The sequence below is a fragment of the Anolis sagrei genome, chromosome 1, assembly GCF_037176765.1.
Source record: "Anolis sagrei isolate rAnoSag1 chromosome 1, rAnoSag1.mat, whole genome shotgun sequence".
Taxonomy (NCBI): domain Eukaryota; kingdom Metazoa; phylum Chordata; class Lepidosauria; order Squamata; family Dactyloidae; genus Anolis; species Anolis sagrei.
In genome coordinates, this window is record NC_090021.1 from 254,024,391 (window position 1) to 254,052,083 (window position 27,693).

General features: G+C 36.2%; 2 protein-coding genes across 6 annotated transcripts in view; one reads left to right on the plus strand and one right to left on the minus strand.

Moving 5' to 3' along the window:
- USP47 (ubiquitin specific peptidase 47) overlaps nucleotides 1-23,766 on the plus strand; it is a 58,210-nt gene extending 34,444 nt beyond the window's left edge. For 2 of the 3 annotated variants that reach the window (XM_060766883.2, XM_060766894.2), the window contains 20 exons: nucleotides 5,472-5,567; nucleotides 5,667-5,819; nucleotides 6,962-7,129; nucleotides 7,999-8,130; nucleotides 9,190-9,266; nucleotides 9,549-9,604; nucleotides 10,127-10,239; nucleotides 12,202-12,306; nucleotides 13,655-13,862; nucleotides 14,325-14,440; nucleotides 14,573-14,692; nucleotides 15,382-16,162; nucleotides 17,507-17,682; nucleotides 18,575-18,655; nucleotides 19,303-19,418; nucleotides 19,567-19,685; nucleotides 20,165-20,295; nucleotides 20,729-20,776; nucleotides 21,323-21,453; nucleotides 22,268-23,766. In XM_060766883.2, coding sequence (XP_060622866.2) covers nucleotides 5,472-5,567; nucleotides 5,667-5,819; nucleotides 6,962-7,129; nucleotides 7,999-8,130; nucleotides 9,190-9,266; nucleotides 9,549-9,604; nucleotides 10,127-10,239; nucleotides 12,202-12,306; nucleotides 13,655-13,862; nucleotides 14,325-14,440; nucleotides 14,573-14,692; nucleotides 15,382-16,162; nucleotides 17,507-17,682; nucleotides 18,575-18,655; nucleotides 19,303-19,418; nucleotides 19,567-19,685; nucleotides 20,165-20,295; nucleotides 20,729-20,776; nucleotides 21,323-21,453; nucleotides 22,268-22,442 — 3,102 coding nt within the window. In that variant the 3' untranslated portion in view covers nucleotides 22,443-23,766. The remainder of the gene's footprint in view (nucleotides 1-5,471; nucleotides 5,568-5,666; nucleotides 5,820-6,961; nucleotides 7,130-7,998; nucleotides 8,131-9,189; nucleotides 9,267-9,548; nucleotides 9,605-10,126; nucleotides 10,240-12,201; nucleotides 12,307-13,654; nucleotides 13,863-14,324; nucleotides 14,441-14,572; nucleotides 14,693-15,381; nucleotides 16,163-17,506; nucleotides 17,683-18,574; nucleotides 18,656-19,302; nucleotides 19,419-19,566; nucleotides 19,686-20,164; nucleotides 20,296-20,728; nucleotides 20,777-21,322; nucleotides 21,454-22,267) is intronic. The other variant, XM_060766889.2, reaches the window with a different exon arrangement.
- A 1,939-nt stretch (nucleotides 23,767-25,705) lies between these two features.
- DKK3 (dickkopf WNT signaling pathway inhibitor 3) overlaps nucleotides 25,706-27,693 on the minus strand; it is a 41,651-nt gene continuing 39,663 nt past the window's right edge. For all 3 annotated transcript variants that reach the window (XM_060766912.2, XM_060766900.2, XM_060766906.2), the window contains one exon: nucleotides 25,706-26,761. In XM_060766912.2, the coding sequence (XP_060622895.2) occupies nucleotides 26,533-26,761 (229 nt within the window). In that variant the 3' untranslated portion in view covers nucleotides 25,706-26,532. The remainder of the gene's footprint in view (nucleotides 26,762-27,693) is intronic.

Below are 27,693 nucleotides of genomic sequence, written 5' to 3' on the forward strand. Positions count from 1 at the left end.
TTTTGCTGACAGTTACCTCACCCAATCTCTGCAGTTGAAATCTTACAAAATGTTGTTCCATACATATAAATTCTGTGACTGTTCTGAATAAATAACCACTATCCCAAACAGTAAATATGAGAATGTCCTATTCTTAGAATTTAAAAGACAAAAAAACCCAGTAATTTTTGGAATTTTATTGCAAATCTATAAAAGCATACATCTGAAGAAGTTTTGCTTTGCTGTTTATAATCAGATATTACTATTCAAAACTTCTCAGTGCTTTTGTAAAAATGTTTTTAAATGTTACAGTTCAGTGGAAGTATAATAATTTTCTGCACATTGATATCAGTAATAATAATTTGTGAAAGGTACATTGTGACTGGTAGGTTAGAATCTGGCTAATAGGACAATTCTGGTTATGTTTCCTTATACATTGGTCTTGTTGAATTTAATGGTCCTTACTGCTAGATAAAAAGGAAGACTTCATTCAAATTAGTTAGACTTTGTACTATTGACTTTTAGTGTGTTTAAGAGAATTATGCTGCAGGTTTCTACATCTCGTCCCCTTGTAATGAACCATGATATCAGAAAGTAAACACCTATCAATGAAATATAAATATTATGAAGAGAAATATTTTAGAGGGAAATAGTATTCATTCTATTGGAAAATATTTGTACAAATGAATATAAACCTTTGCAACATTATATAAATTATAGAGCAAAGAAATAACAAACTCAAAATGAAAAAGTTAATAAAAATACTTGGACGTCAAATATGTGACACTTATAAAAACTGAGCTATCAAAATATCATATTATTTTAACCATCTTCTCTTCCTCAGTAAGCAAGAAGTCATTAAACAATGCATTACCATTCATGATTTTTCATTTAGTTTTTAAAGATCAGGAACATCACTTCTGTTTGTTTATCTCTGTATATAAATATAGAATAGAATGGTTCCTTGTTGACTTGCACATCACACAGAGTCTACATAAATTTTACATGATCACTTTTGTCAGTCATTCCCATGCCATTTATTTGTTAGTGAAAGAGATGTAACATTTTCTGTTGCATAACTTTCAACATGATGGACAAGAATTGATACACAGTGTTATACCTAAGGAATGTTTGGGTATAGGCTTTCTAACAAGTCTAGCCAGCAGTTGTTCCCTAGGAAGACACCCTAGCCATATTTGCCTAAAACTACAGTTTGTTTTGGAAGTGTGCTGGCTTGCCTCAGATAGTTCTTTATATACAGTAGAGAGTGAAACTGCAGAAATTCATCCGTGTAATAGTTTCCAGTAAATGCCCTTCTGATGATACAAATGTTACTTTTCAATTATTAAAGAGATTATTTTAATTCTTATAATATTAGCCAAAAAAATCACTTTCTTGATATTTTTTTAAAAGAGCAATAAAGAAGTGAAATAGAGGAGTATGAAACTTCATTTCACTCTGTCTGAATTTCCCCCCAGTCTTTGGTGAGCAATTGTGGTATGGTGAATGATCTTTTTTATAAAGAATTTTATTTCTTTTGTCAGTCACATAATTTTTCTTGATGTGGAAAAGCCAGGGCTGTAAAACTTTTGTTCTGTTTGTTCTTAGTGCTTCTCTGAGTTCTCAGAAATGGAAGGAGAAGGGATGAATTGGAGGCTTTTTGAAGACCTTCCCATATCCTTGATCTCCTTCCCAAGTGGGATGCATCAAACAACATGCATTAGATAGTAATCTTATAAGCTGTGTGCGAGTCATTTTGCAATTGGTGAGTTAACTGGCCAACTAAACCCCTGTTATTTATTTAGAGATCAGGGAACAGCTTTGTCCATGAGAGAAAATACTTTTTTTAAATGACCTTATCTGTCTTATAAATTAGTTATGAAACAACATGGCTATGTGTATCTATGGAGGTGCTTTATGAATTTATAGAACCTCATTTTATGTTAGTTTTTAAACTAACTGAGTCAAGTGTCTTAGTGGATTTTTTCCACACACAAAAAAACCTTTATGTAAAGGTCCCAAATGACTTTTAAAAGCCTAACAAGTCCCCATCAGATTTGCCACATGATTTAACATTACTATTTCAGCTTTTACATGATTGAAAATACTGTTTGTGAAGAAGAGAGAAATAGGATTAAACACTGAGAAGCAAATGGAAATCAGTTTTCACTTTTTGTTTCATAGGTTTCCAGGAAATGTACCATAGCTGCATTTCAGTGCTTATGAAATATTAATAATAACAATAATAACAACAACAAACTTTATTTATAATAACAATATTATTTATAATAACAATAATAACAACAACAAACTTTATTTATACCCCGCCACTATCTCCCCAGGGGGACTCGGGGCAGCTAACATGAGGCCAAGCCCCAAAATTACAATACAGCAAAGTAAAATATGACAACAAATAACATCAAAGTAAAATGCAACAATAAGAGTATATAATAAGCAAACACAAACTAAAATATAAGAAATTAAAACACAGTGGGTGGGCCAAATGTAAAGGATAAAATTTATAAAACCCTGGGTGAGATAAATAAATGGAATAATATGTGTCTGAGGGGTGGCCCAGAAGGGGCAAACAATGGGGTTGACCTTCACTAAGGGACGAGTCTCATGCCAAAGACAGTGTAGTTCAGTAAATTTTTTTGTACCATCCTGTCCCAAACATCTAGTTTGGGACAGAATACAAGGAAAGGCTTAAATCCAATGTCTTGTGAACAGGTGTCTGCACAGCCAGTGGATCTTCCTCAGCCTTTCAGGCTGCTTAAACCTGGTAGTTCTTTTCTGCAGCTGGTGTGTGGCCCTCCACTCCCCATGAGATATAAAATTACTGCAAATTTTATAATGGAAGATGGAGATACACACACACATACATCTAGAAAAGAATGGAATGGGAAAGATAGAAATATGTAATGCTTACTTTTTAACACTCCTTACATGGCACTAGTATGGCACAGAGAAAGCACAGATCTTCAAAAGACTTTTGGACTGGAACCCAAGGCAGTAAATACTTTTTCTTCATTAATCTCTAGATCTAAACAGTTTAAATTTCAGAATAATCCTGTATGTATGGACTTTTCTGTTTCTTCAGCTATTTCATTTTTATGATCATCTTGGGCATTTGAAAACGGAAGACAAGCTGCTTCTATCCTTTTGCATCTTAGGTTATTTTTTTGTACTGGTGTATTTCCAGAAATGTATTAGTTTCTTTCACATCCCTCAAAGGAATTTGAAACAGGCAAGCAAGGTAGGAGGCTATGTCATGATAGGCCTTCCCACTAAGTTGAAAGTGATGTGTGCTTGGCATATTACTACCCTACAGTCCTGGACCTGTTATGTGAAAATGATCTGTATTCTGCAACTTTTTAAAGCTTCTTTCAAAGTTCAAGTCCTAAGAGTACTTAGAACTCATTTGGGAACTGGGAACAGCAGTCAGGTAGCTATATGATGATCTTGCATCATTCTGAAACAAATACTAGTAACCTAATATTTTCAGGGTTTTTTTTTTAAAGGAAGTGGAAGTTTCCAGAACTTGAATAGCTGCAGCAATTCTATCCCTATCTAGATGTCTATCTAGATATCTATACCTGCATAAAGTAGTAATAGGTGCTCCAAATTATAAAGTAATTTGAACCTTTAGTAGCAAAGTTGGACCCAGGAATGCCTGCACACTTATCACATCCATTGGAAGGGATGCTGTCCCATCCAAAGTACTGTAGATTGTATCTAATCTCCCTAAGTAGTAGAACAGTCTACTTTTGACTGAACTTTATATGTTTTAACCCTCATCCAGCCTACTGCGGATTCCTGTAATCAGTTTACCACTTGTAGTGAATCAGATGTCAAAACAGAAATATTCCTAGGTGTAATCACGATATTAATGATGCTAATTCCAAATGAGCTTCTTGCATGTATTGAAAAATTCAGCAATAGAACTTTCTTAGTGCTGTAGGACAGAATAAACATTTCAGATTACATCATTTTGGAAGCATTGCTGCAGGTGAGAAAAACACTGCAGTTCTGCTCCTCTTGCCAAATCAAGACAGTGGGATCGGAGAAATTCAGCAGAGTCATATTTTCCTGTCTCTATTGGCAAAGTTTCCCCATCTGGATGTTGAAAGAAGTACCAGTCAGCTTTGAACAGAGTTCCCAAAGTTGCAGAGCCATCACCAGCTCATGGATGTTGTCTTGTGACCATACAGTGGTGGTTGCAATCCACAATATTTTACAACAATTTATGAAGAAGTGGACACATAATCCATTAGCAATACCTATGCCTTTAAGATGACTGGACATGTTCTCTTGATTTGCTCACTGTGATCTAGTGCCTGAATGGAAAAGCTCAAGCTCTAAGGGATTATTGTAATGAGGCAGAAACTATATTTCTGTCATAGCAAACTGCCAAAAGGTGTGCATTGTTTGTAGGTTATGATACAACTATAGCATGTTCTTACTATAATTTAACTAGTGATGGCTTGAAACAATTTTTTTCAGAATTTCAGACTTTAGACATAACTGAACCAAAAAGGACTTACAAATAGAATTTTTAACAGTAGGAATTCTCTGTCTGCACAAGATACTAGCCCTAATATTGTTCACGGTTTGGCCTTTAATTGGTGAGAAGCAAGCCACAGTGACTAGCTGTGTTATTCTCTTCTTTAGATTACTCATTCTGTTGACATCACTACTTAAAGAAAGATTGAGTTATAATTGTATCTGTCATGGACAAACTGCAAAACTAGCAGCCCTCCTTCTATTAACTAGGAGAGATATGCTGGAATAGGGCAGAAATCCAGTGGGCAGCCTCATGTGTGGTTATGTTCATGCCAATGAAATTAACTTCTGATATCTTTCATAGCAAATTGCCTATATACGTGTTCTTACATGGAACATATACATATATTTTTTAAAATGTGAAGCAATGCATACAGCCATGCTCTAGGCATTTTGTACATTGAAATGTGTATGTCATTTTTAATGGGACTTATGTGCACACATAACCCATGTGGAGAACTGAAAACATAAAATTTTCAGATTGCTATGGGATATGCTTCAGGAACCATAGGACAGAACTGTATCTTTTAAACTATATCCTGTATCTAAATATTGGATTTGTTCCTGAAGGAACAAAGCCATCTCTCTTTGAAAGAGTAAGGTTGTGAAACTGATTTACCTTTGTGACTGACAGTAGCTCATGACTTAATGTGATGTGCAAGATAACAGACTGATTTTGCTTGAGGTTGTTCACAAAATCTTAACCTTGATGGAACCATCAACCACATAGTAAAATCCAATGTGTTATTATTGATCATGATTTAACTGCATACCTAAGGCAAAAAGCCAACAAAATTAATTGGTATTTTTCCGTTGCACAATACATTTGTTGTGCATTTTTAGTCTTTTCTTCAGCTATAGAATTTAAGATACTTTGATTCCAAGCTGTTCATATAATCAGTATTAAACTCTCTTTTTTATTTAATTAGGAGGAAGCGCTACATGCTTTCATACAACCTGAAATCCTTGATGGCCCTAATCAGTATTTCTGTGAACGGTGTAAGAAGAAATGTGATGCTAGAAAGGTAAATAAACAAACTTTTGAGACCACTGTGGAATGATTGTGCATTTAGCACCTGTATGAACTTCATCATTGCCTATGGGATTGCTTTTGTGTTTTCCAGGGCTTACGATTCTTACATTTTCCATATCTACTAACCTTACAGCTAAAGAGATTTGACTTTGATTATACCACCATGCATAGGATAAAACTTAACGATCGCATGACATTTCCTGAAGAGCTAGATATGGGCTCATTCATTGATATTGAAGATGAGGTAATTATGAATATACTGCTGGGTTTTTGTGGGGTTTTTTTAAAAAAAGGACAATCTTTAATAGCTCTTTAAATGTAACTTTGTTGGCAAGGGTATCATGCATAAATCAGTTTGAATTTGTTTCTATGACTTTTTTGATTTCCTGTGATTTACATTCTCTTGTATTAAATGGTAGCTCAAATTTGGTGCTCTAATTTGTGAATTTTCTGGGCAGTGGCTTTCCAAATGCAGGTAGTGCAAACAATGGAATTTTTTCTAGATTTGCAAAATATTTGGTTACATGGTTACTTTGTGGGTTTTAAAATAGAGGCAAATGCATTTTTTACTTACAGAAAACCCATTACTTAAAAAAAATGTTAACATTTGAAACAAAGGGTGGCCAAGGCCTACTAAACCAGGAATGGGCCAACCCCGGGTTGTGAACTTCAATTTGTATTGTACTGGAATGATGAGATCTTCCAGGTAGAGAATCTGGTACAAAGTAGTGGCTTAGGTATGTAGACATACACTTAGAAGTGACGAAGAGGGTGCCCCCTTTCCCATGTTCAGAAAAAAGAATGAGTTTCATTACTCACACACAGATCCATTTCTGGCTTGCATTAGAAGTGGCTGTTTGTTGGTTTCGTAAAATCATTGGAACAAATAACCATTGCAGAATTATTCCCGATAATAATAGAAAATTTTAATCTGCTTTCTTCCTACTCCTGGGTTTCTTAGTCATTCTGTGTAGTATTGCTTATTTTAATTTTAAATACTCTTTGGCCAAGCAAATTGAAATATTAAATGTTAGCATTAGACAGTAGGTTCTAACTGGTCTCTGTATGGCACTCTTTCCCAGTATCCTATATGTGAACATGTATTGCCATGGGTGCAGTTAGGGCAGAGAGCCGTTGCAGTGAATGTGATGAAGATGCAAACTTGTCTATTCTCTGAAATGCCCATTTGCTGTCTTTCTGTGTATGTGCCTCATCATAGATGAAGGTAAATGTGGGGATTCTTCCAGGAGAATCAAGCAATACTTGAACTGGATTGGGAATTACTCATGTTGGAGTTGAACTGCATTTGTACACTAGTATACAAAGTTCACTGTGTGAACAGGTCATTGCTAATTCTGCAGACTAATTCTTTTGACTTGTTTTAAGAAGTCTCCTCAAACAGAGAGTTGCACTGACAGTGGAGCAGAGAATGAAGGCAGTTGTCACAGCGATCAGATGAGCAATGATTTTTCTAATGATGATGGAGTTGATGAAGGGATATGTCTTGAAAGCAATAGTACTGTTGAAAGAATCTCTAAAGCTGCCAATGAAAAGGTACATTTTCACAATGGTTATATGGCTGCCGTGCTTAAAAACATGATTGTGATATTTGTTCCATCAGTCTTTGAAATATTTTGAGATGTACATAAGTTGTATTGATGGAATTATGTTGTGCTATCAATAAAAAAGCACATTGCCAAAATAAGAAAATTCCAAGTCTGTGTAAACTTTTACAGTGTAAGGTAAGTCTAATTAAGTCTGAGAGAAATTAAGAAAACTAACAGTTATAAAGTGGTTTTACCCTGTGTTCACTGAATACACATCTTCAGGTCAAGGGTACAGTGATTGGGAAATAGACCAAGCTAATTTTACTGATACTCTAAAAGAAACATGAACTGTGTAGTGTGTGAATATTGAAGTCATTAACAATATGATCTGTAAGAAAGCTCTTTCCTAGCCACCAGTCATTTCACATAATGCAAGGGGGAAGATTGGATGTGAACATATTGCCTTAAGATATTCTAGCCTGTTATGGAAGAGGACATAATTCCTTCATAAAACTGGTTGTTGACCTGAAAATTGCATTGTAAATTCATAATAATGGTCCACAACTGACTGGATTGCTATCTGTGAAATTTTATAAATGAGTTGTCCACTCCTTTCAGACTGCGCAAATATCTATCCTGACTTAATATCTTATGAGTTGTAAGAGGAAATAGAATTGTGCAGGTATTCCTAAAAGGGACTGTGATAAATTTAAATGACAACTTTATGGTGCACTGTTGCTATGTAAGGTGAAAAACCTCCAGTCTTTCCCCTGAATATTATTATTAAAATGCTTTGTTACAGAATTGTGGAAAATGATACATATATGTATAACCATAAGCATTTCTAACCAATACATTTTTCTCTCAATTTCACAGAATTCATTATTATATGAATTGTTTTCTGTTATGGTTCATTCGGGAAGTGCAGCTGGCGGCCATTATTATGCATGCATTAAATCGTTTAGTGATGACCAGTGGTACAGTTTCAATGATCAACATGTTAGCAAGGTAAGTTACATTGCAATTAGTACAAGCTAACTCAGTTCTGATTGGTGTTGATTTTGCGGATGGCAGGAGGGAGCATAAGCTATGAACAAGAAAGAATAGGCTACTGGCATAGTGAAAGTTATTTAACATAAATGTATTTATTTATTTATTTTAGAGCATTTGTATCCCATTCTTCTCAACCCCCAAAGGGGGACTCAGGGCGGCTTACAATTGGCAGTCATTAAATGCCAACAAAGAAACAGTTAAAGCACAAAAAATAACATAAACAGGTCAACTGCAGTAAAATACATTAAAATGCCATAAAAATACATTTAAAATATTGGCCCTTAAAATAGTAACACAACCAAGTCTGAGTCCACAAATCCAAATCATAGTCCAGAGTTCCAGTCCAAGGTCTCTTAATTGACAATTCTCATGAGTCATTACAATTGTTGCTCAGCCAGCTGTAGCCAAGCCAGAAATGTAACCAATCTTTAAGGAAAAAATAAGACTTAAGGGTTAACAGCCCTATAGTGTTTGTTTTGCTGTCTGTGCTCCTGGTCAGAAGATTTCACCTCATTTTCTGTCCTTGTGATAGTTGGATTTTGGTTTATTGGGGAAACAAGGATTTGTAATAAAGCTTCAGTTGGGACACCTTTTCCTTATGATAATAACTTCCAGGAGTGAATTTCCCTTCTGAGGGATAGATTTCTCTCACTTCCTGTTGTCCCACCCCCATTCTTAACTATGAGTCATTTGCAAGTCAAATGTTTGTAACTTGGGGACTGTCTGTATACCCACATATGTCAAAATCAATATATTTTGCAGTATATTGGTTTTGATATATGTGGGTGTACTACAAAGCTAAATCCCAAATGGAGTATGGGAGTAGCTAGATCTAGCAACTTGTTCAGTTTTGCATGTGTTGTACAGGATGTAGAATTCTCACTTTATCCCTCATGTTGCTCTATAGTTAAAGGAAGACTTCACAAATAGAAACATAGTTTTGGTCTACAGCTTGTGTGTTTTCTGATACTTCTATAAGTAAAAGGTATGTGTTTTCTTAAATCATCAAACTAGATAACTCATGAAGACATAAAGAAAACATATGGTGGGACATCTGGAAGTAGAGGATACTATTCCAGTGCTTTTGCAAGGTAAGGAAACATTAATAGTTGTAGTATATATAGTCCAGATGATGAACACCTTTATTGGATGAATGTTATAATCTGAGTGATGGATAACTGGTTTTTCAGTATCTTCTGATAAATTACACATTTCTGTGCCTATTCAGTGCTGAGCTGCAATGAACTTTTAAGTAGTGTCATTACTAAGACATAATTAATATATACATGTTTAGTTTGGATATGTTGTGCAGATATATTGAAGTATATTTAATACAGATACTGACTCTTTTTCAAAAATATTTTCTTCAATAGCTCTACAAATGCATATATGCTTATATATAGAATGAAGGATACAATGAGAAATGCAAGTAAGTACCTATTTGCAAAGTACACAATTTAACCCTGCTTTTAAAATACAATAGAGTTATTTAAAAAATCCCAAGCTCCTTAATAAGACAAAAAGTCTTCTTTGGGAGAAAGAAATAGAATGGAAGAGTAATTTAATTTATATGGTAGTGAATTAATTTTGATTGGAAGTTAAAAGGAGCCAAAACATTGTTTTTCAATGTATTTTTATGTGCACAAGTACTTCAGCATGCACACCCACTTCTACAAATTCAACCTTTCATAGTTTCTTAACAATTTTAATGAATAATACAGCAAATCCAATTTACATACTAATTATTGATAGTAAATTTCAAGAAGAGGTCTAGGCACATAATACAAACCTGCTGCTAAAGTTTTGTGCCCGAGTACCATTAGATTGAGTAATTTCAGGAAAACCATATGTAAGTACTCAGAACTCTTTTTAGTGGAATAATTGATTATAAGTCAATGGGAATAGTGAATGTTCCAAAAAGAGAAACTTTTTTTCTTCCTTCTATTCAAAGAGTTCCTAGAAGTAAATGAATATCCAGAGCATATTAAGAAACTGGTAGAAAAAGAAAAAGAATTAGAAGAACAAGAAAAGAGGCAACGGGAAATAGAGCGTAATACCTGCAAGGTTTGTTTTGGCTTGTTTTATCATAACAGACTTTCCACTCATAATAAAATGAAGAGATGTTTCTGTGTATTCAGGCTGAATATTTTTTCCTTGAAAAGCTTGGAATCAGAAATGTTTTGGATTTCTAATTTTCTTAGATTTTGGAATTAAATGTATTTGCACATTTATACATAATTAATACCTTGGAGATGGGATTGGGTCTAAACACAGAATTTATGTTTTATAAATCCTTTATACATATAGTCAGATATTAATTTTATACACCATATTTTTAATAATTTTGGGCATGAAGCAATGTTTGTATACACTGAATCAGAAAGCAAAAATGTCACAATCTCATTCATCTATATGGACGATTTTGGAGTATTTTGGATTTCAGAATTCTGAATAATGGATGTTCAACCTATAATGCAGGATATCTGTATACTAAAATATATAATTTATTCAGAGCTGATGGCTATTTCAGTTGTCTGCCTGTTTTCACTTCATTATGCTAGCAAATTATTACTAATTGTGCTTCAGTAAAAAAAAACTTTCTCAATCTGAGAAAACGCTGTATGCCCATGTGCTCTTTGTTGTCCCTTCTGTCCTCCACGCACATAACTGGCTTTGTTAAGAGAACTGCAGGTGTGTAAACCAGGGAGCTGTGTTTCTTCATTATGATAATCTGTGACTCACATACTAAAGTACATGCGCATGCACTGTGCATTTTTGGAAACTTATAGAGCCAAGTAGTCTTTTTTGTGGTAAGCTCCCTCCCCTATCCTGCACATGTTGTTGCCCAGTTGCATTCAGTGCCTTTTCATCTGCTCTAATAGCTCCATCAAAGTCAACTTGTGTCCATGGACTTTAATTGTTTTCATTATGGTTTATTTCTTAGTATCTTTCTTTCTGTTTTCTTTTTCTTGATTTCCTCTTTTTTTTCATTTCATTCTGTCATTGGTGAAGCTTTCCCCCCCACTTGATCCATGCATTTATGGTCCCATGGCACCACAGACTATTTCTTGTAGGGCAATGGGATTCCTCAAACTGATGATCACATTAATTGCTTTTTGGGTCAAAGAGAATACAAGGTTAACTCTTGCAAACTCCAGAAGCTATTATCCCACCCTCTCTCCTACCAAGTTTGTTATAATAGGGCTTTAGGGCTTCCAGGCCAAAGTACTACAAATTCTCAAGGCTATTGCTCCAGACCATTGAAATTTCTCTAGCAGTTCTCGTTGATATTAGCAGTTTATATTACCTCAAAACAATCGTTCCTAACTTCTGCTAAGGCTTTGCTAAAGACCGAACTCCAAGCACCCCTTAAACTGGACATGTCTTTAGAGTTCTAAAAAATTTTTTTTAAGTTTCCTGAGGATTCTAGTCAGGATCAAAATTGTGTAGTAAACCCAGAATGGGGGGGGGGGGGGAGCAAAAGGGAACCACACTAAAGCATACTCATGTAAGAGAAAGCCTATCACCAAAATGACCACTCAGTTCTAGAGGATTTCAAAGTATACACTGCACAAATATTCATATATATGATTTTACAAATGACCACTCAGAGCACCACCGCTATTGGAAATCAAGTTGTCATTAAAGGAGTTTCTGTAATGAAAAACCTAGGTACCAGTTTATGTATGAAGAAAGGGGAAATCAGTTATGGGATAATATAATGTAGTTATCGTTTTTCTGATTGTCCGATTGTACTCTTTGTGAATTCTAGACCTTATCTTTCAAGTAGAACCACTGTTGACATAACAATGGTGTTGGTAGGTTGTGATATATAAGAAAGGTTCTTTGACATATATAAAGCATAAGGTGTGTTTAGCTATTCTTTTGTTTTTATTTTGTTTTTCTTGGGAACTATTAGATACTTGACTAGAATGTTTGCACAGGCTGTATTCAACATAATATTTGTGCCTTCTTGGTGTTTTAAAAAAATCTTTGACTTTCCCCCTTTTATCCATGGCTGCACAGATAAAACTGTTTTGTATGCATCCTGTAAAGCAAATAATGATGGAGAACAAACTAGAAGTTCACAAGGACAAGACACTGAAAGAAGCTGTGGAGATAGCTTATAAGGTAAAGTAATCAAGTAATACATGATAAATGAGATATTGGTTAGGATCACAAGGACCACAAAACTAGTCCCTGTGGTCAGGATTATGTCTGAGAGTTAACAGTATGTAAATCTCTACCAAATTCTAGCAGTCTCTGCTGTACTTCATAACTTCTAGTTGAATGATGTAGTTAGATGGCAATATGGTGCACATCCTCCCTCCATACCAGTCAGTGGACAGTATATGTTTGTACTCATGAAAATGATACTTTCATTTTCCAGGACCTCCAGCATACTTGATAGAAGTCCAGAAAAGCAATGGGTTTTCACTGTATCTCCCTGAACAGCTGGCATCACAGGATGCCTGGGATCCACCCATTCCCTGGTCAGTTATTGGCCATATAGTTCTGCCTTGCAACTGACTAACGGTGGTTGCAGGAGTTACACAAAGAGGCACTGGATATTCTTTCCAAAAGAAGTGAAAAAGTAGACATACTGGTCTAGCACATGTCGCAAGCAAGGTTCTGGTCTACAAGTCCATCAAGTGTGATTTAGTCTACCTTTTCTTTTTTTTTTTTGGTACCTCCTGAAAATCTAAGAAGTTGAATCTTCATAGCAAAATGCTATGTAGATAGGGGGAAGGAATTTGATTAAAAGACCCATTTGGTCATGGAAGTGTTTCTCACACATTTATTGGGCTCTTTTGATCTATGCTGTGATTTTTTTCAGTTCTCAGTTGTTTGAGATAAGCAATACATGAGTGTTATCTTCAGTAAAGGTAAAGGTTTTCCTGACATTAAGTTTAGTCGTGTCCAACTCTGGGGGTGGTGCTCATCTCCATTTCTAAGCCAAAGAGCCGACATTGCCCATAGATACCTCTAAGGGCATGTGGTCAGCATGACTGCATGGAGCACCATTACCTTCCCGTAGAAGCAGAACCTATTGATCTACTCAAATTTGCATGATTTCAAACTTCTAAGTTGGAAGAAGCTAGGGCTAACAGGGGGAGCTCACCCCGCTCCCTGGATTTGAACCAGCAATGTTTCGGACAGCAAGTTTAGCTGCTCGGCAGTTTAGCCCACTGCACCATCAGGGGGGCCCAATGCCTTCAGTAAACCACAGCAAATGTTATGATGAAGATGTCTGCAAAAATGAAGACATAATCTCAGCAGTCTTCATTATTAAATCAGCTATCTTTTGACACTTTTGTAAAAATGCATTCCATTTTATTGTCTTTAATAAACAAGATAGCTAGAACTATTTGTTCAATTGTAAAGCTGGAAATAATGGCAGCATTTGTTGTTTTGATCAGTAACTTAAGAAATAATAAGCATCTTGATAAATTATTTTTCATCTTTATATTGACTTTAGATAATAGATTTAGAAGAGGCAGTTCCTCTGAACTGTTGCCGTCTGGTTAAATATGATGAGTTCCATGATTATTTGGAACGATCGTATGAAGGAGAAGAGGAGACACCAATGGGAATCTTGCTTGGAGGTGTTAAGTCAACATATATGTTTGATCTTCTTCTGGAGACAAGGCGACCAGATCAAGCTTTCCAGTGTTACAAGCCTGGTGGTATGTATGGTGTTATAAAATTGCACAACTTATGTATAGGGAACAGAAATTTCTTGTTAAAGATCTCTAAATCACACGACTCCAATTACTTTTTCAATATTCACTAAGCATATCATTGTGAGAGCCAGAGTGGTATAGCAATTTCCGCGCTGGAGACGGAGCTTTAAATCCTAGCTCAGCCATGGAGCCGTATTGGGTGACCTTGAGCAGAGCACACTCTCTCAGCCTCAGAGGAAGGCAAAGGCAAACCCATCTGAAAAAACCTTGCCAAGAAAACCCCACAATAGGTTCATCTTAGGGACGCCAGAAATTGGAAACAACTTGAGTTTACACAACACATGTGCTTATCTGAAAAGGTATAAATTAGTTAATTATTAAATAGCTGAAGCAATTGTTGAAGATTATACACTTCTTTTCAATTAATGTAACTTCACATGTAATGTTTATTTTTTATTCTGGCAGAAGTAATGGTAAAAGTTCATGTTGTTGATCTGAGGCAAGAAACTGTAGCTCCTCCTATTAGTGTTCGTGCTTATTTGAACCAGACAGTCACAGAATTCAAGCATCTAATTTCAAAGGTAAGTTGGTCATGTCATTCTATAAGATACTATGGCTGATTTGGTCTCCCGTGCTATCCTTCCCTCCTCCCCAAGGAAACACGGACATGCAGTTCTCCGAAATAAAGGGTGGCTCTTTTCCTTCTGTTCTAGGCTATACATTTGCCTGCTGAAACAATGCGAGTAGTGTTGGAACGTTGCTACAATGACTTGCGTCTTCTCAGTGTGGCCAACAAAACACTTAAAGCTGAAGGCTTTTTTAGGAGCAATAAAGTAAGATATTTTTCAATCCTGTTTGTTCTAGAAAATGCATGTGCTAATACTGTTTTTTAAAAAAAGAAAGAATCCACTCTATGTTAAGATATTTAAAGTATAATTTATTTTATTGATATTATTGCAATAATAATAGGCAATGGTTTACAGCAGGGGTCCTCAAACTAAGGCCTGGGGGCCGGATGTGGCCCTCCAAGGTCATTTACCCGGCCCTCGCTCAGGGTCAACCTAAGTCTGTAACAACTCAAAAGCGCACAACAAAACAACAAAAATCCTATCTCATCAGCCAAAATCAGGCCCACACTTTCCATTGAAATAATAAATAAATTTATATTTGTTAAATTATTCTTCATTTTAATTATTGTATTGTTTTTAAATGGTTTTTGCACTACAAATAAAATATGTGCAGTGTGCATCATTCATGTTTTTCCAAATTATAATCTGGCCCTCCAACAGTTTGAGGGACTGTGACCTGGCCCTCTGTTTAAAAAGTTTGAGGACCCCTGGTTTACAGAGTGCAACGATTTTCTGAATTTTAGCAACAGTGGAGCCCAGATCCTAAATGTGTTCTCTAGGGAAATATAACTGACAAATCTATTTAATTTTGCATGTCTGGATACTCTTTAGGCAATTTTCATAGGAAATTAAAGAGGTTTTCTTGTGTATTGATGTTTGTGTTTATATTTTAGGTATTTATTGAAAGTTCAGAGTCACAGGATCGACAGCTGGCATTTCCAGATTCCCAGTTGTGGAAACTCCTGGATCGTCATGCAAATACAATTAGACTGTATGTTTCATTACCAGAGCAGTCTCCTGGAACACAGATCAGAAGGACAGTTTTTCAGAAAGCCAGTGGAGATTCTGGCAATTTGGATGAAATTTGTAAAAGAGTGAAAGGCTCTTTAGGTAATATGAAATCAGTTGAAGCTATTCTAGAAGAGAGCACTGAAAAACTGAAAACTTTGTCTCTGCAGCAGCAACAGCAAGAAGGGGATAATGGGGACAGCAGCAAGAGTACTGAGGCAAGTGACTTTGAGCACATTGAATCACCTTCAAATGAGATCGATTCATCAACGTCAACAGAAAATCGAGAACTTGAAAACCAAATTCAGGTTTCTGATCCAGATAATTTCCAGTCAGAGGAGAGATCAGATTCTGATCTGAACAATGATAGAAGTACTAGTTCAGTGGACAGTGATATCCTCAGTTCCAGCCACAGCAGTGACACATTGTGCAATGTAGACAATGCCCCAATGCCCTTGGCGAATGGACTTGACTCACACAGCATCACAAGCAGCAGAAGATCCAAAGCCAATGAAGGAAAAAAGGAGACTTGGGATACAGCTGAAGAGGATTCTGGAACTGACAGTGAATATGATGAAAGTGGGAAGAGCAGGGGAGAAACACAGTATATGTACTTCAAGGCAGAACCCTACATTGCAGAAGAAGGTGCAGGAGAAGGGCAGAAATGTATGTATGAAGAAAAGCAATGTGTATGACTTGAATCTAGAAGTATACATACTTTATTTATATTTGTATACATTTCAGCAGAATATCTAAATTTATAAACACAGGCAAACAAGTTACAGGACAAAAAGGCACTTATTGATATGTAAAGTGTGCTAGAGCATACAAGTTTCCTGTAGATAGGGTTGCCAGGTGAAATAACAGCTGGAGCTCTTGTCTTTTTAGTAGTGTTGCAGAAGAGGGAATTTCAGGGTGTGTTCAGTATGTGACAGACAACACCGTCTGAAATCCTCTCCTCTGCTCCACTGTTGAAAGGACAGAAGTCCTGTTCTGTACTTCAAAGGCCTATCTTTGGTTGGAATTCATTCACAGAAGGAGGTGATTTTTTTTCTTGTTGTTGGAAAGTCTCAGAAATACCCTACATACTTGGGTAACCCACCTTCTGAAAATGATACATGCTGATCCATAGATGATAAAACTATCAGCAGTGTCTTTTGTGAGAAATTGTTCTGGGAAGTAATATATATGGTAGACTATTGATATATTTTTGCTTGCTTGTTTCACTGTTGTAGTTTAACTTTCTTTATCCATACGTTATTGCAATTCACAGCAGACGACAAATGATGTCATGCTCACAAGTTCTTCATCTCTGATTGACTTAAGTAATTGGAAAAAGCTCACCTTGTAGTATTTCATGTCAGTTGAACCAATAATTTTTGTCAATATAAATAAATAAATAAATATTAGTATTAAAAAGTCAGAGCAGATGCTAATTTGAATATCTTTCCGTCTAATTGTATCCAAGTTCTGAGCTGTGACTGGGAGATGGCAAGTTTAGATCATCGGTAGTCTTAAGAAATTTTATTCTCAGATCTCTGTACCTTTGTTTGATGGCAAGAGAGAAGATACACAGACTTGAATGTTCATACTGTTGGGGTCTTAATTCCTTAGTTATATCAGCCTTGCCGAGCCTTGCCGCTTAGAACCTGTATTTATCAAAGTGGTGTACATGTTAGAAACAGCAATGATAGCACTGTTTGATGAGAGCACTGTAAAGTCAACTGTAAGGTCCATTATTTCATTGAAGCCGTTCATTGAAGCCGTTCATTACATACTGTGTCAACTGTGGAAGAGCTCTTCTTTCCCAGCAACAAAGTCTCCAGAGTAGCCTTCCTTGTAACCTTACAGTCAGGAATAAAATAATTGCCCCTTCAATTGGTATCAATGCAGCAGTTACATCCACATTTCATTTTGGTAATTTTGGGCTGCTTATAAAGGATGTTTACTTAACACAGATGACTACTATAAATGTTGGTATTTCTTTCCTCCTCCCCCCCCCCCTCCCAGGGTTGTTGATTCATGTTGATAAAAGAATTACACTTTCTGCCTTCAAACAACACCTGGAGCCATTTGTTGGAGTTCCTTCCTCTCAGTTTAAGGTGTTTCGAGTTTGTGCCAGCAATCAAGAATTTGAAAGTGTTCGACTAAATGAAACACTTTCTTCCTTTTCAGATGACAACAAGGTTAGCAAATATGCTACTGAGTATTGAAAAGCGTGTTCTATGACTCCAAATATTGCAAATGAGATAGATTTTTAACATAGGGGCTCAGTATCTGTATTAAAATTATATCTTACAAATGTAACATTACAAAATTGTGACTTGTCTTGCTTGGCTATGCTGCTTTCTAAGAGAGGTAGATGAATTATACAAATCAATTTTGTATAGAAAACATTGACCAAAAGATTGGCTAGCCTTCTTTGTTACTTGTAGTATCTTGGATGGCAAAGATGTCTTTGTGTGAAGGAAAATAGCACTTCTGCATGTGAAGACAACTCTCAATTTCATAGTTGTTCTGCCGTGATTGGTACCACATCAGATAGCATTCCAGAGTTTCCTTTGACCCAGAATGGGCAACTGTGGAAGACTAGGGGGCTTCATTAGTCCTCCAGAAGACCTTGGAGGGTCACATTCCCTGCACACACACACACACACACACACACACACACACCCCAAGTGCCTTCCAAGGTATCAGTAACTGGTTTGGCATATAGAGAGGGTTTTTCTGGAGATACGATTGATGTGAGGAGCCAAGAGACAATTGGTCACACAAGTAGAATCTCACCTTTTCTGGATCCTACTGTACTACTTCATAGAAGTTTAATCTCGACTTGAAATGCTCAGTTAGTCTCAAATTTGTAAAGGAATTGATGTGTCTAGAGTTCTTGGAATGATATATGTTCTATCACAATCATGAAATCACTGTTCCTTTCTCACTTAGTGATGTTTATTTAATTTTCCAGTTTAGCCATTTCCCATGGGTCAAAAATATATGGTCTCTGTGGTTGACATTCTGATTACATACTGTGTCAACTGTGAATTTCCCTCTAATTCTTTATTATTTTCCTTCCTCAAGATAACAATTAGGCTTGGGAGAGCACTGAAAAAGGGGGAATACAGAGTCAAAGTTTATCAGCTGTTGGTAAATGATCCTGAGGTAAGTAAGGTTTGGAAGTCCACAAATGCATTTGCTTTTTGCTTTTTGCCTGTTGGAGGATACATTGGATCTTAATTAACTGAGAGCACTCCCAAGATAAATTAATAATGTGGGAAATATCTGTTTAAGATAGAAAAAAGGAACTAATCTCTTCAGGAGCAAATGCTAGTAGTGGCTGCAAATAGCACAAGTTCAGTAGAACAAATTCTTGCCATCAACTCAGAAATTATAATGCATTTTCCCTGTGTCAGTTGTCCTTATGATTACTGTTTCTTTAGAAAATGTAAGGAAGATAAAAAAAAGCCAGGGTTAAACCCGATTATAATAATAAGATTATGGTTACCTACATGTGAGGATATCAAACCAAGGTTTGAAGGTCATGAAGTATTCTGGTTCATGGGTAAGCTCACCAATGAAAGCAGATTACTGTTGATCACACTACCCTGTTTCATGACATACTGTGCCTCTCCCGTCCCATGCCTCACTATATCATTGGTGTTAGGATTGGGCAGTTTTTGAGGCACGAAGGCACATGAGAAAACTAGTGAAGGCAGTAGTTCTTTTTTATAGTTGGGTCTGATGTATGAAAGAGGAAAATAGTTGATCTTTTTCTAGCAATTGTAATGGTTCTGAATTTGTTTTCACAGCCCTGCAAGTTCCTTTTAGATTCTGTTTTTGCTAAAGGAATGACTGTCCGGCAGTCAAAAGAAGAATTACTTCCTCAGCTCAGGGAGCAATGTGGGTTAGATTTGACTATTGACAGGTAAGGAACATTAGAACATCCATCACTTAGGTCCTTATGATGAACTCAAGAGATTTGATGATCAGACATTAATATTAATGAGTAGATATGATGACTAAATTTATTATTTGTGTTTACGTATTAACATTTTCTACATTTGTTCCTATAGATTCCGGTTACGAAAGAAAACGTGGAAAAATCCAGGAACTGTGTTTTTGGATTATCATGTTTATGAAGAAGATATTAATATTTCAAGTAACTGGGAGGTTTTCCTTGAAATACTTGATGGTAATTATGCTGCTCAGTTAATGATTTAGAATTCATTAACTATAGTTATTGTGTAGTAACTAGGTAACTACTTTATCTGAAGTGAAACAGTTTTTTAAAAGCCTGACTTTTTAGATAGATGGATGGATAGATGAGTATGGATATGGATATGGGTGTATGTATTAGAAAGTGAATACATACATCAAGTTCAAGAAAGTTTGCTCCTGACTAAATGTATCTAAAATTACAGCCTTGGTGGAACAATGTGCAGTTCTTAAATATTTGAAATATAATGGTAGTTCTGAAGAACAAATGTTTCCTTCAATCATCTGTCTGTAAGAACATAGTTTAGATCACCAGATTAGTTATGACAGATTTACTTTCAAGGCAGAGGTTCAAATTGGGAATTTAAGTTTAAAATTAATTACATTTGAGGGTTACCATTGAGCTGATGAGTATACATTCTGCAGGTGTTTATAGTACCTCTACAATTTTCATAGGGGCAGAAAAAATGAAATCTATGTCGCAGCTTGCTGTTCTGTCAAGAAGATGGAGGCCATCAGAGATGAAGTTGGATCCTTTTCAGGAAGTAGTTTTGGAGAGTAGTAGTGTTGATGAATTAAAAGAAAAGGTAATTAAAATTATGTTTACAACCTTATCTGTCCTGTTCTCGCGTGACACTTAATCCTGACAAGACAAATTCTAATAGTGGGCTGTTCTCTTGAACAAAATTTTAAATGTTTTTTTTAAAATTACATTTCAAAAACATCCGAGTTTTCAACCAAAAACTGTTCCCAGAGTACTTAAGAGTCAGCTTCCAAGTGTAAAATGTAAATGACACAAGGCATAAGGGGTGGGAAATGGTTTAGTGGATTAATTTCATTGGCCACCTGAATGGGCATCTGTCTCTGGCTTGTAATATATTCTCTTGTAGGATGGCATGTTCTTTGCTGGCCTTGTTATTTTTATCTTTCTACTCTATATTTGTTTCTTCTAGTTTGTTAATATGAAACTGCATTTATCTACATCAGATAAGTTGACTCTCGGATTGTTTATTTTAACAGCTGGGTGAAATTAGTGGAATCTCTTTAGAAAACATTGAGTTTGCAAAGGTGAGATATTAATTTTGTTACTGTACTGACTGCTATCCAGTGCTCCACTAAGAGAGTCAATTTCACACTCACAAAACACTCCCTGAAAGTGGGTGGGTGGGAGGAAGGGTCCTTTACAATTCTGAAAGCTTGTTTAACTGTCAATAAAAATTTTAATGGGTATGTAGGAGTGCTCATTAAGGTTTCCTCCTTCCTTCAGTGGAGTTGTCTGATAGTTCAGAATCTATCAATTGAACAGAAAGAACCCTTCCATTCATGTCTGCCCAATTCATGGTGTTAAATCTGTGACTGGCTAAAAATTTGACCCCATGTGCTTCCAGCTAAGCCAGAGATTTGTTTCTGAATAATACAGTAATGGATAGTAGGCTGATTTATGTGTTTAGAGGAAGGGCAGAGAATAAGTGGAAGCAAAGTGAGCTCTGACACTGATGTTCTCACCTTGCTTGTTTTTGAGCTGAATAGTAGGATTGGGCCATACTGTGTGTGTTTGCATGTGCATGAACATACAGACATCCTTGTTCGCTAATGTACATCTGTTCTTTTCAGGGCAGAGGAACATTTCCTTGTGAGATATCTGTTCTAGAAATCCATCAGGATTTGGACTGGAATCCTAAGGTTTCTACACTGAATGTATGGCCTCTCTATATTTGTGATGATGGAGCAGTGATATTTTATAGGTATATAATTTTTGTGATTGTTAAAAGTCATACAGTGCACTTGAAATATGAAAAACAATTTTCAGTGATATTTAGGGCAGTCAGGAATGGGCCATTCTGCTTAAGCTTGATGTTCCAAGTGGACTTGCTAACCCTGTTTACAAGAAGCCTAAGTTTGTTCCTAATCATCTTACTTTAATAATGTTAATATTTTAGTGCTGGCATAGTTGCACCTTTTAAAAAGTATCTTAGAATATGTGCTTCACGTAGTTGGATTTGTAGCTAAAAAGAGGCTTTAAGGAAAATGAAGAAACTAAAGATTTTAGTTAATTATATAATGTATTGCTTTTTGTATGTTTATTGTTGCATTGAATTTTGCCAGTTTGTAAGCTGCTCTGAGTCCCCCTTGTAGTGAGAGAGAGTGGGATAGAAGTATGATAAATAATAAATAAACAAGCAGGGCCACTCTTTGTGGACTATAGATCCAGCAGCTTTGATTTTCCCTATTGCACTAGCTCAGAAACTATCATTGTTCTCATTAAAATGTTGTGTACACCAATTGTTTCTGTTCCCTAAACTGCAAACTCTACAGTACCTGCTTGTTCCTGGATTTATCATGGGAACTGCTACTTCCCACTTGGAAAGCAGTCTATACATATTATCCAGCTCTGTCACAATCGTGTATCCAGAGTTATATAGAAGAAACATTTGTTTAAAACTCTTGACTCGGTTCTCATTACTAGGTTGGAAAAAATATTTAAGCCTCTAAGTGAGACAGGAGAATTGGTGGGTGGTACTATTTTATAACTTAAATTCTGTTTTGTTTGATTACTAGGGATAAAACTGAGGAAGTGGTGGAACTAACAGAAGAACAAAGAAATGAGTTAATGAAAAAAGAAAGCAGCCGACTTCAGAAAACTGGACACCGTGTGACCTACTCCCCTCGTAAAGAAAAAGCACTAAAAATATATCTGGACGGAGCGCCAAATAAAGATTTGACTCAAGACTGATATTTATTTCAGCATTTTCTCTTGGAAAGTATTTTTCTTAAGTGTGAGAGAGGTACACTACTACTGTGTAGTGCCATTGCGGCAGGACATTCGGTGTAAAGCGAAGACACCAGCACTGATTGGCAAAACTGCAGCCCAATCCAGCTCAGTGCCCAGTCAGGTCACTGTTTGACTCGGAATCATGTTGTGCACTATAGTCGATGTACTGTAAAGCGAAAAGGGATGTGCAAATAAAAAGAGAAATACAAAAATGGGGTGGGGAGGGTAGAATGCAAAAAACGAGGACAGTGTGCACATAGCAGTAGCTAGATAAGCTAGCCTCAAACAGGATATTCATAGCTTGATAATAAAAGCTGTGCAAAGGCCATGAATGAATTCTTTTGTTTGTTTCACTGATACACACATTACCTCATGGAAGATTTCTGAAGTAAATGTGACTGGCTTTTTAAAAAGCATAAGTGTGGACTGAAAAGGTGAGGAAATTGGCAGAACGCAACCCCTGAAAAGTTAAAAATTTTAACAGAATCTCATTGGATTTTTCTTCCACTGAACAAGACATCGGAAGAAGAAAAAAAGTATTTTTAGCAAAAAGTTATCATACCAGCAGGTGGCATTTCATTTTGCAGAAGTGTTGTAACTGAATTCTATTTAGGTTATGGGTGCAGGTAACTTCCCTGTTCCATTCAGTGTGTAAATACAACTCTGCCCTTCTGAGTTGGCAGAACTACAACTCATCAGATTACTATGTTGTTTGTTTTCACATATCAATATTCACTGTGTACATTTAAAAGTATAGCTGCCTATTTAAATTTGTATTCATTTTATGTTTGGCAATGCTGGGTACTTAGATTTGTAATTTCTCTTTGTTAATGAGTTTTTTGGGATTTTGTTTCTGTTTGGGTCAGCTACTTACTTTTGTACATTTTTGTCTTCGAGCTCTCGCAAGTTTGCATTTTTGAGTACCATTTCAAGTCATACATTGTTTTTTCTGGAGTTGGTTCATCATTTTATATGTAGATTTTTTAAGTTAGACATCTTTGAACACCTCCCAGTAAACTCTCCAGTAGTTCAAAATGTGGTACAGACTGATGCAGTAAACATGATTTCATTGCAAAACTTAGACAAGTAAGATTTTGCTTTGCTACATTATAAGATCAATTACAAATCATTCTATAGAGTGTTTTATCTCATTTTTGTTTCCATTCTAAAAATACCATCTAATTTATATCAATTAGTTAAAGGTTTTGGTAAACGTTTTCCATGCCAGATGCTGTTTACAACAATGAACATGCCAATAAAACATTTGTTCATTCTGTTGTTTTAACCATGCCTCTGGATTTGTTTTTTCACACTGAAAATAATGTTATTTCACAAAAAGATAGCTTTCAGTAGAAATTATTTTGCACTTGTGTGTGAATATAGGTGATTTCAAACACAGCACTTCTAGCAAGTTTGTTCTGGATCCCAGAAATGCAGTTAATAACTTAAAATGTATATTTTCACAAGTATGATTAATAAGCAGTTGATATATCAACTGGTAAAACATTTTTTCTTCTGTCTTCAAAGGTATCCAAAGTGACAGTTTAGAACAGTGTATTGTTACTATACATAATTTTATTTATGTGGTGTATGAGTTCAACCTAGAGGATACTCTAGGTCAGTGGTTCTCAACCTGTGGGTCCCTAGATATTTTGGCCTTCAGCTCCCAGAAATCCTAGCAGCTGGTAGGACCCACAGGTTGAGAACCACTGGTCTACGTTGAGACCATGCTGTGCTAAGGCCTTAGGTCTATGGATCCAGCAATGTTCTCGGTGCTTGAAAGAGATGACACTTCAGTTTGAAACAAAGACAAATCAGAGAGGCTGTTGTGGTCCAAGTTAAAAATTTTATCCACGGGTTTTTCAAACTTTTTGGTCCAGACTGCAGATTTCAGGTTGTTGAAATGTGCATAAAAGTTATAAATGGAGATGAAATTGAGGACGTGACTGAATATGTATCTCTTGGACAAGTAGAGTAGAATAATTTGGAAAATGGTAAATGGGCAAGAAGATGCAAGGCAGCTTGGACAGCTTTTAATAGAAACCAAACAATGCTAACATGATAAGCTGCCAATGAAGGTCAGAGCAGGTATCTTCAACAGTACAGCTTTACTGGCAATGTTACATAATCTGAAACAAGTTAGAGGAGGAAAAACAGGTGGTGACCCAGAGAGCAATGCAAAGAAGGCTGTGTGGAATGACAAGAGATAAAGTCAGCAATAGAGTTGTGTCAAAGAACCAGGGTATGTGACATGGTCAGTGAAATCTGTGGCAAAAAGAAGATGGGGAGGGCATATAGCATGAACAAAAGATGGACATATTGATTAATGAACTGGATACCAAGAGACCACATGAGATGAAACAATGGTTAAGCTATTCAACCAGAAATGGAAAAGAAAAGCACAGGATTGTATATTTTGGCAAATGGTAGATTTGCATGCAGCACAAAGGAGTGGATCGATGACAGATTGGATAGGGTAGACCCAGTCCTTCTGACAGACAAAAGCAAGGCAATAACATTTTGAAAATATCAGAAGTAGAAAGGAATGTTAATTCCTTTAGAAAATATGAATAGTTGCTTGCAGATGCAGCCAACCTATAACCGTGTGTGTGACAGACACAAGAATAAATTATTCAACATAATTTCCATTGCCCCTAAGTACCAGCAATTTTCCACTGGTTACTCCGCATTCCTACAAAGTAGGATAAATTCAAGTATTCTGTGCTGTTCCCAAAGGTGAGCAGTCTGAACTGTGCAGCCAACACCACATACTGAAAACACTTTAACCATCTATCTGGGTAGATTAGTATATCTCAATCTTGAAGATGTTCTCTGGAATGAGCAAAGGAGGGAAATTGGAATATGCTACTTGGCTCACACTGTCTTTGGTTACATGATGGTCTGTAGTATGACATGGAATTTCAAATTGTAATTTTTTGTGAGAATGAAGGCAAACTTCCACATTTAAGTATCTCCAGCAACTAGAGCTCCTAAGTTGTATAAAGACTCTCCCATATTTTGAGGAATCCAGATCCATATTGGGATAATATCAGATTCCAGGCCATTGTAAAATAAAAGGACCCAATACTGCTTGACCAGCCTTGTCAGGGGCACCATTACATTACCGCCATTTCTCAAAGGGAAGAAACTCCCAAGTCAATCAAGTTCACCTGAACGCCTTAAGTTCTATAGATGCTATTAAAAACTACAACACAACTATGGTATTTATTGCAAGTCCACATATTATATTTTAAAAGAAAAGAATACATAATTAGAACAGAAAATCAAGGTTCCTCCTGTGATTTTTGTTAGAAAAAGAACAATCAAAATATACAGAAAATGTTGAACTCAAACCATGACCAATAATCTTAAATAAATTTAATATCTTGATTGGCAAGTTTAATGCTCAAGAATTTGGCCAGAATCCTGCATCGCCTTGTATTTAACTACTGAAGGTAAATTATCCAGGCCCACTCCTAAAAAACATGACTAGAAGAAAAATGCCACCATGTTCCGATTGTTAGGGAGATGGCCCTGTTTCTCTTCATGCAGCTGATGCCCATTAAATAGGCTGGGAGGAGGGGGGTTACAACTATTTTGTCACAATTTTGACACTATAGTCACAATCTTAGTTTGCTCACCAACTTACTTTTCAGTCATCAGCTGCATGGGAAACAGAAGAGCCATTCTACAGATAACTTGTGAATAGTTGAATTATGTCTCTGTCAGGTTTTGGAGTGCTAAACCACATGTTACTTGGTTCAGTAATTGGTTAAGCATACAATGACACATAATTCCAGTCTTTTTCTGTTAAAAAAAACCCCAAAGCAAGTGCTTGATGCTTTGGTGCATAATTTGGTTTGGATTGGTAAGAAAAAGAAACATCTGATCATGCAGGACAGAGATGATAACTATGTAAAATATATTCTCAATTATTGCACTTCTATCCAACACAGAAAAATGGTGGTATGTGTGGCTTGTTTGAAGATATAAAACAATAAATCACCTTGGCTGAAAATGTGTAAACGACAAATTAATTTACTTCATTAATTTATATTTCATCTCCAAAAAGCAGGTCACTGGCAATATCCAATTCCTTTGAGTCAACTGCTTCTTCCTCCAAGCCTTCCTGCACTTCTTTGATCAGTCTTGCTCCATAGTCACCAGGAATGTCTTCAGATATAAAATCCAGAAGTGATGTTTCATCTTCTACCAAAGGCTTCTCATCCTCAGTTTGGGTCTTGTTAAAGGATCGTTCACAAAGAGAATCACTGCTAAGACTGGGGGAAAGCACACGCTCCAATGAATAGTTTCACCAACTCAGATTTTTAAAATATCACATCAGCTGTACCAGCATGGTGACAAAGACGCATCCTAGGAGTAAGACCTCATGTTGACTGATGAGAGCACAGCCCACCTCTAAATTTAAGTGAAGTTTGAGCAGGAAAAGAAGTTATAGTTGTAAGTACTGAAGAAGTCAGCACACAAACAGAAAAGGAATACTACATAAAATCCCTGGGAGAAGGTATCCAACATTTTGGCATTCAATGTCACAAGTATACTGCGGACAGCCTGCTCTATCTCTCCTTTCCATCTAAATCCAGAGAATCTGTTTTAGTGCTAGACCACTGCAATACACTGGCAAGTTAGATAGGAAATCAGGAAATAAAGTCTGGGCTGGATAAATTCCCCTGAAATCTCAGGTTCACTGCTTATACATATTTCTAGACCCAGGTTTTAGGAGTAACCAGGACTGTGTTTGTACAGCTAACTAGTGCACCAGCGGTGCCTGTTCCTGGGTTTGTCAGATCTGGTCATGGTGACACTCACTTTAATTACATCCCCGCTGGATTATTGTAACACACACTATGTGATTTTGCCTTTGTTAACTCTGACTCTTGATTCAAATGACAGTTGCTTTCAATAGCATGTGCTGTGCTTGCAATGTTTTATGACTTTTTTATTCCTAAAATAAAATTGTTTGTTTTCAAACTTTTGTACTAATAGTTTTAGTACAATTTTAATTGTTTGTAAGTGGACTTGAGTCCTGTACTAGGAGAAAGGGGGTTATGTATTATAATGAGAGAAGAATGTATGCTTATACATTTTGTTTGGTAAATTTATAAATAAAGATTAAAAATATATATTATAATAAGATTATATTACCTGTCCAAACGCATCTCCCTCTATGTACCATCGCGGAGATTAAGAT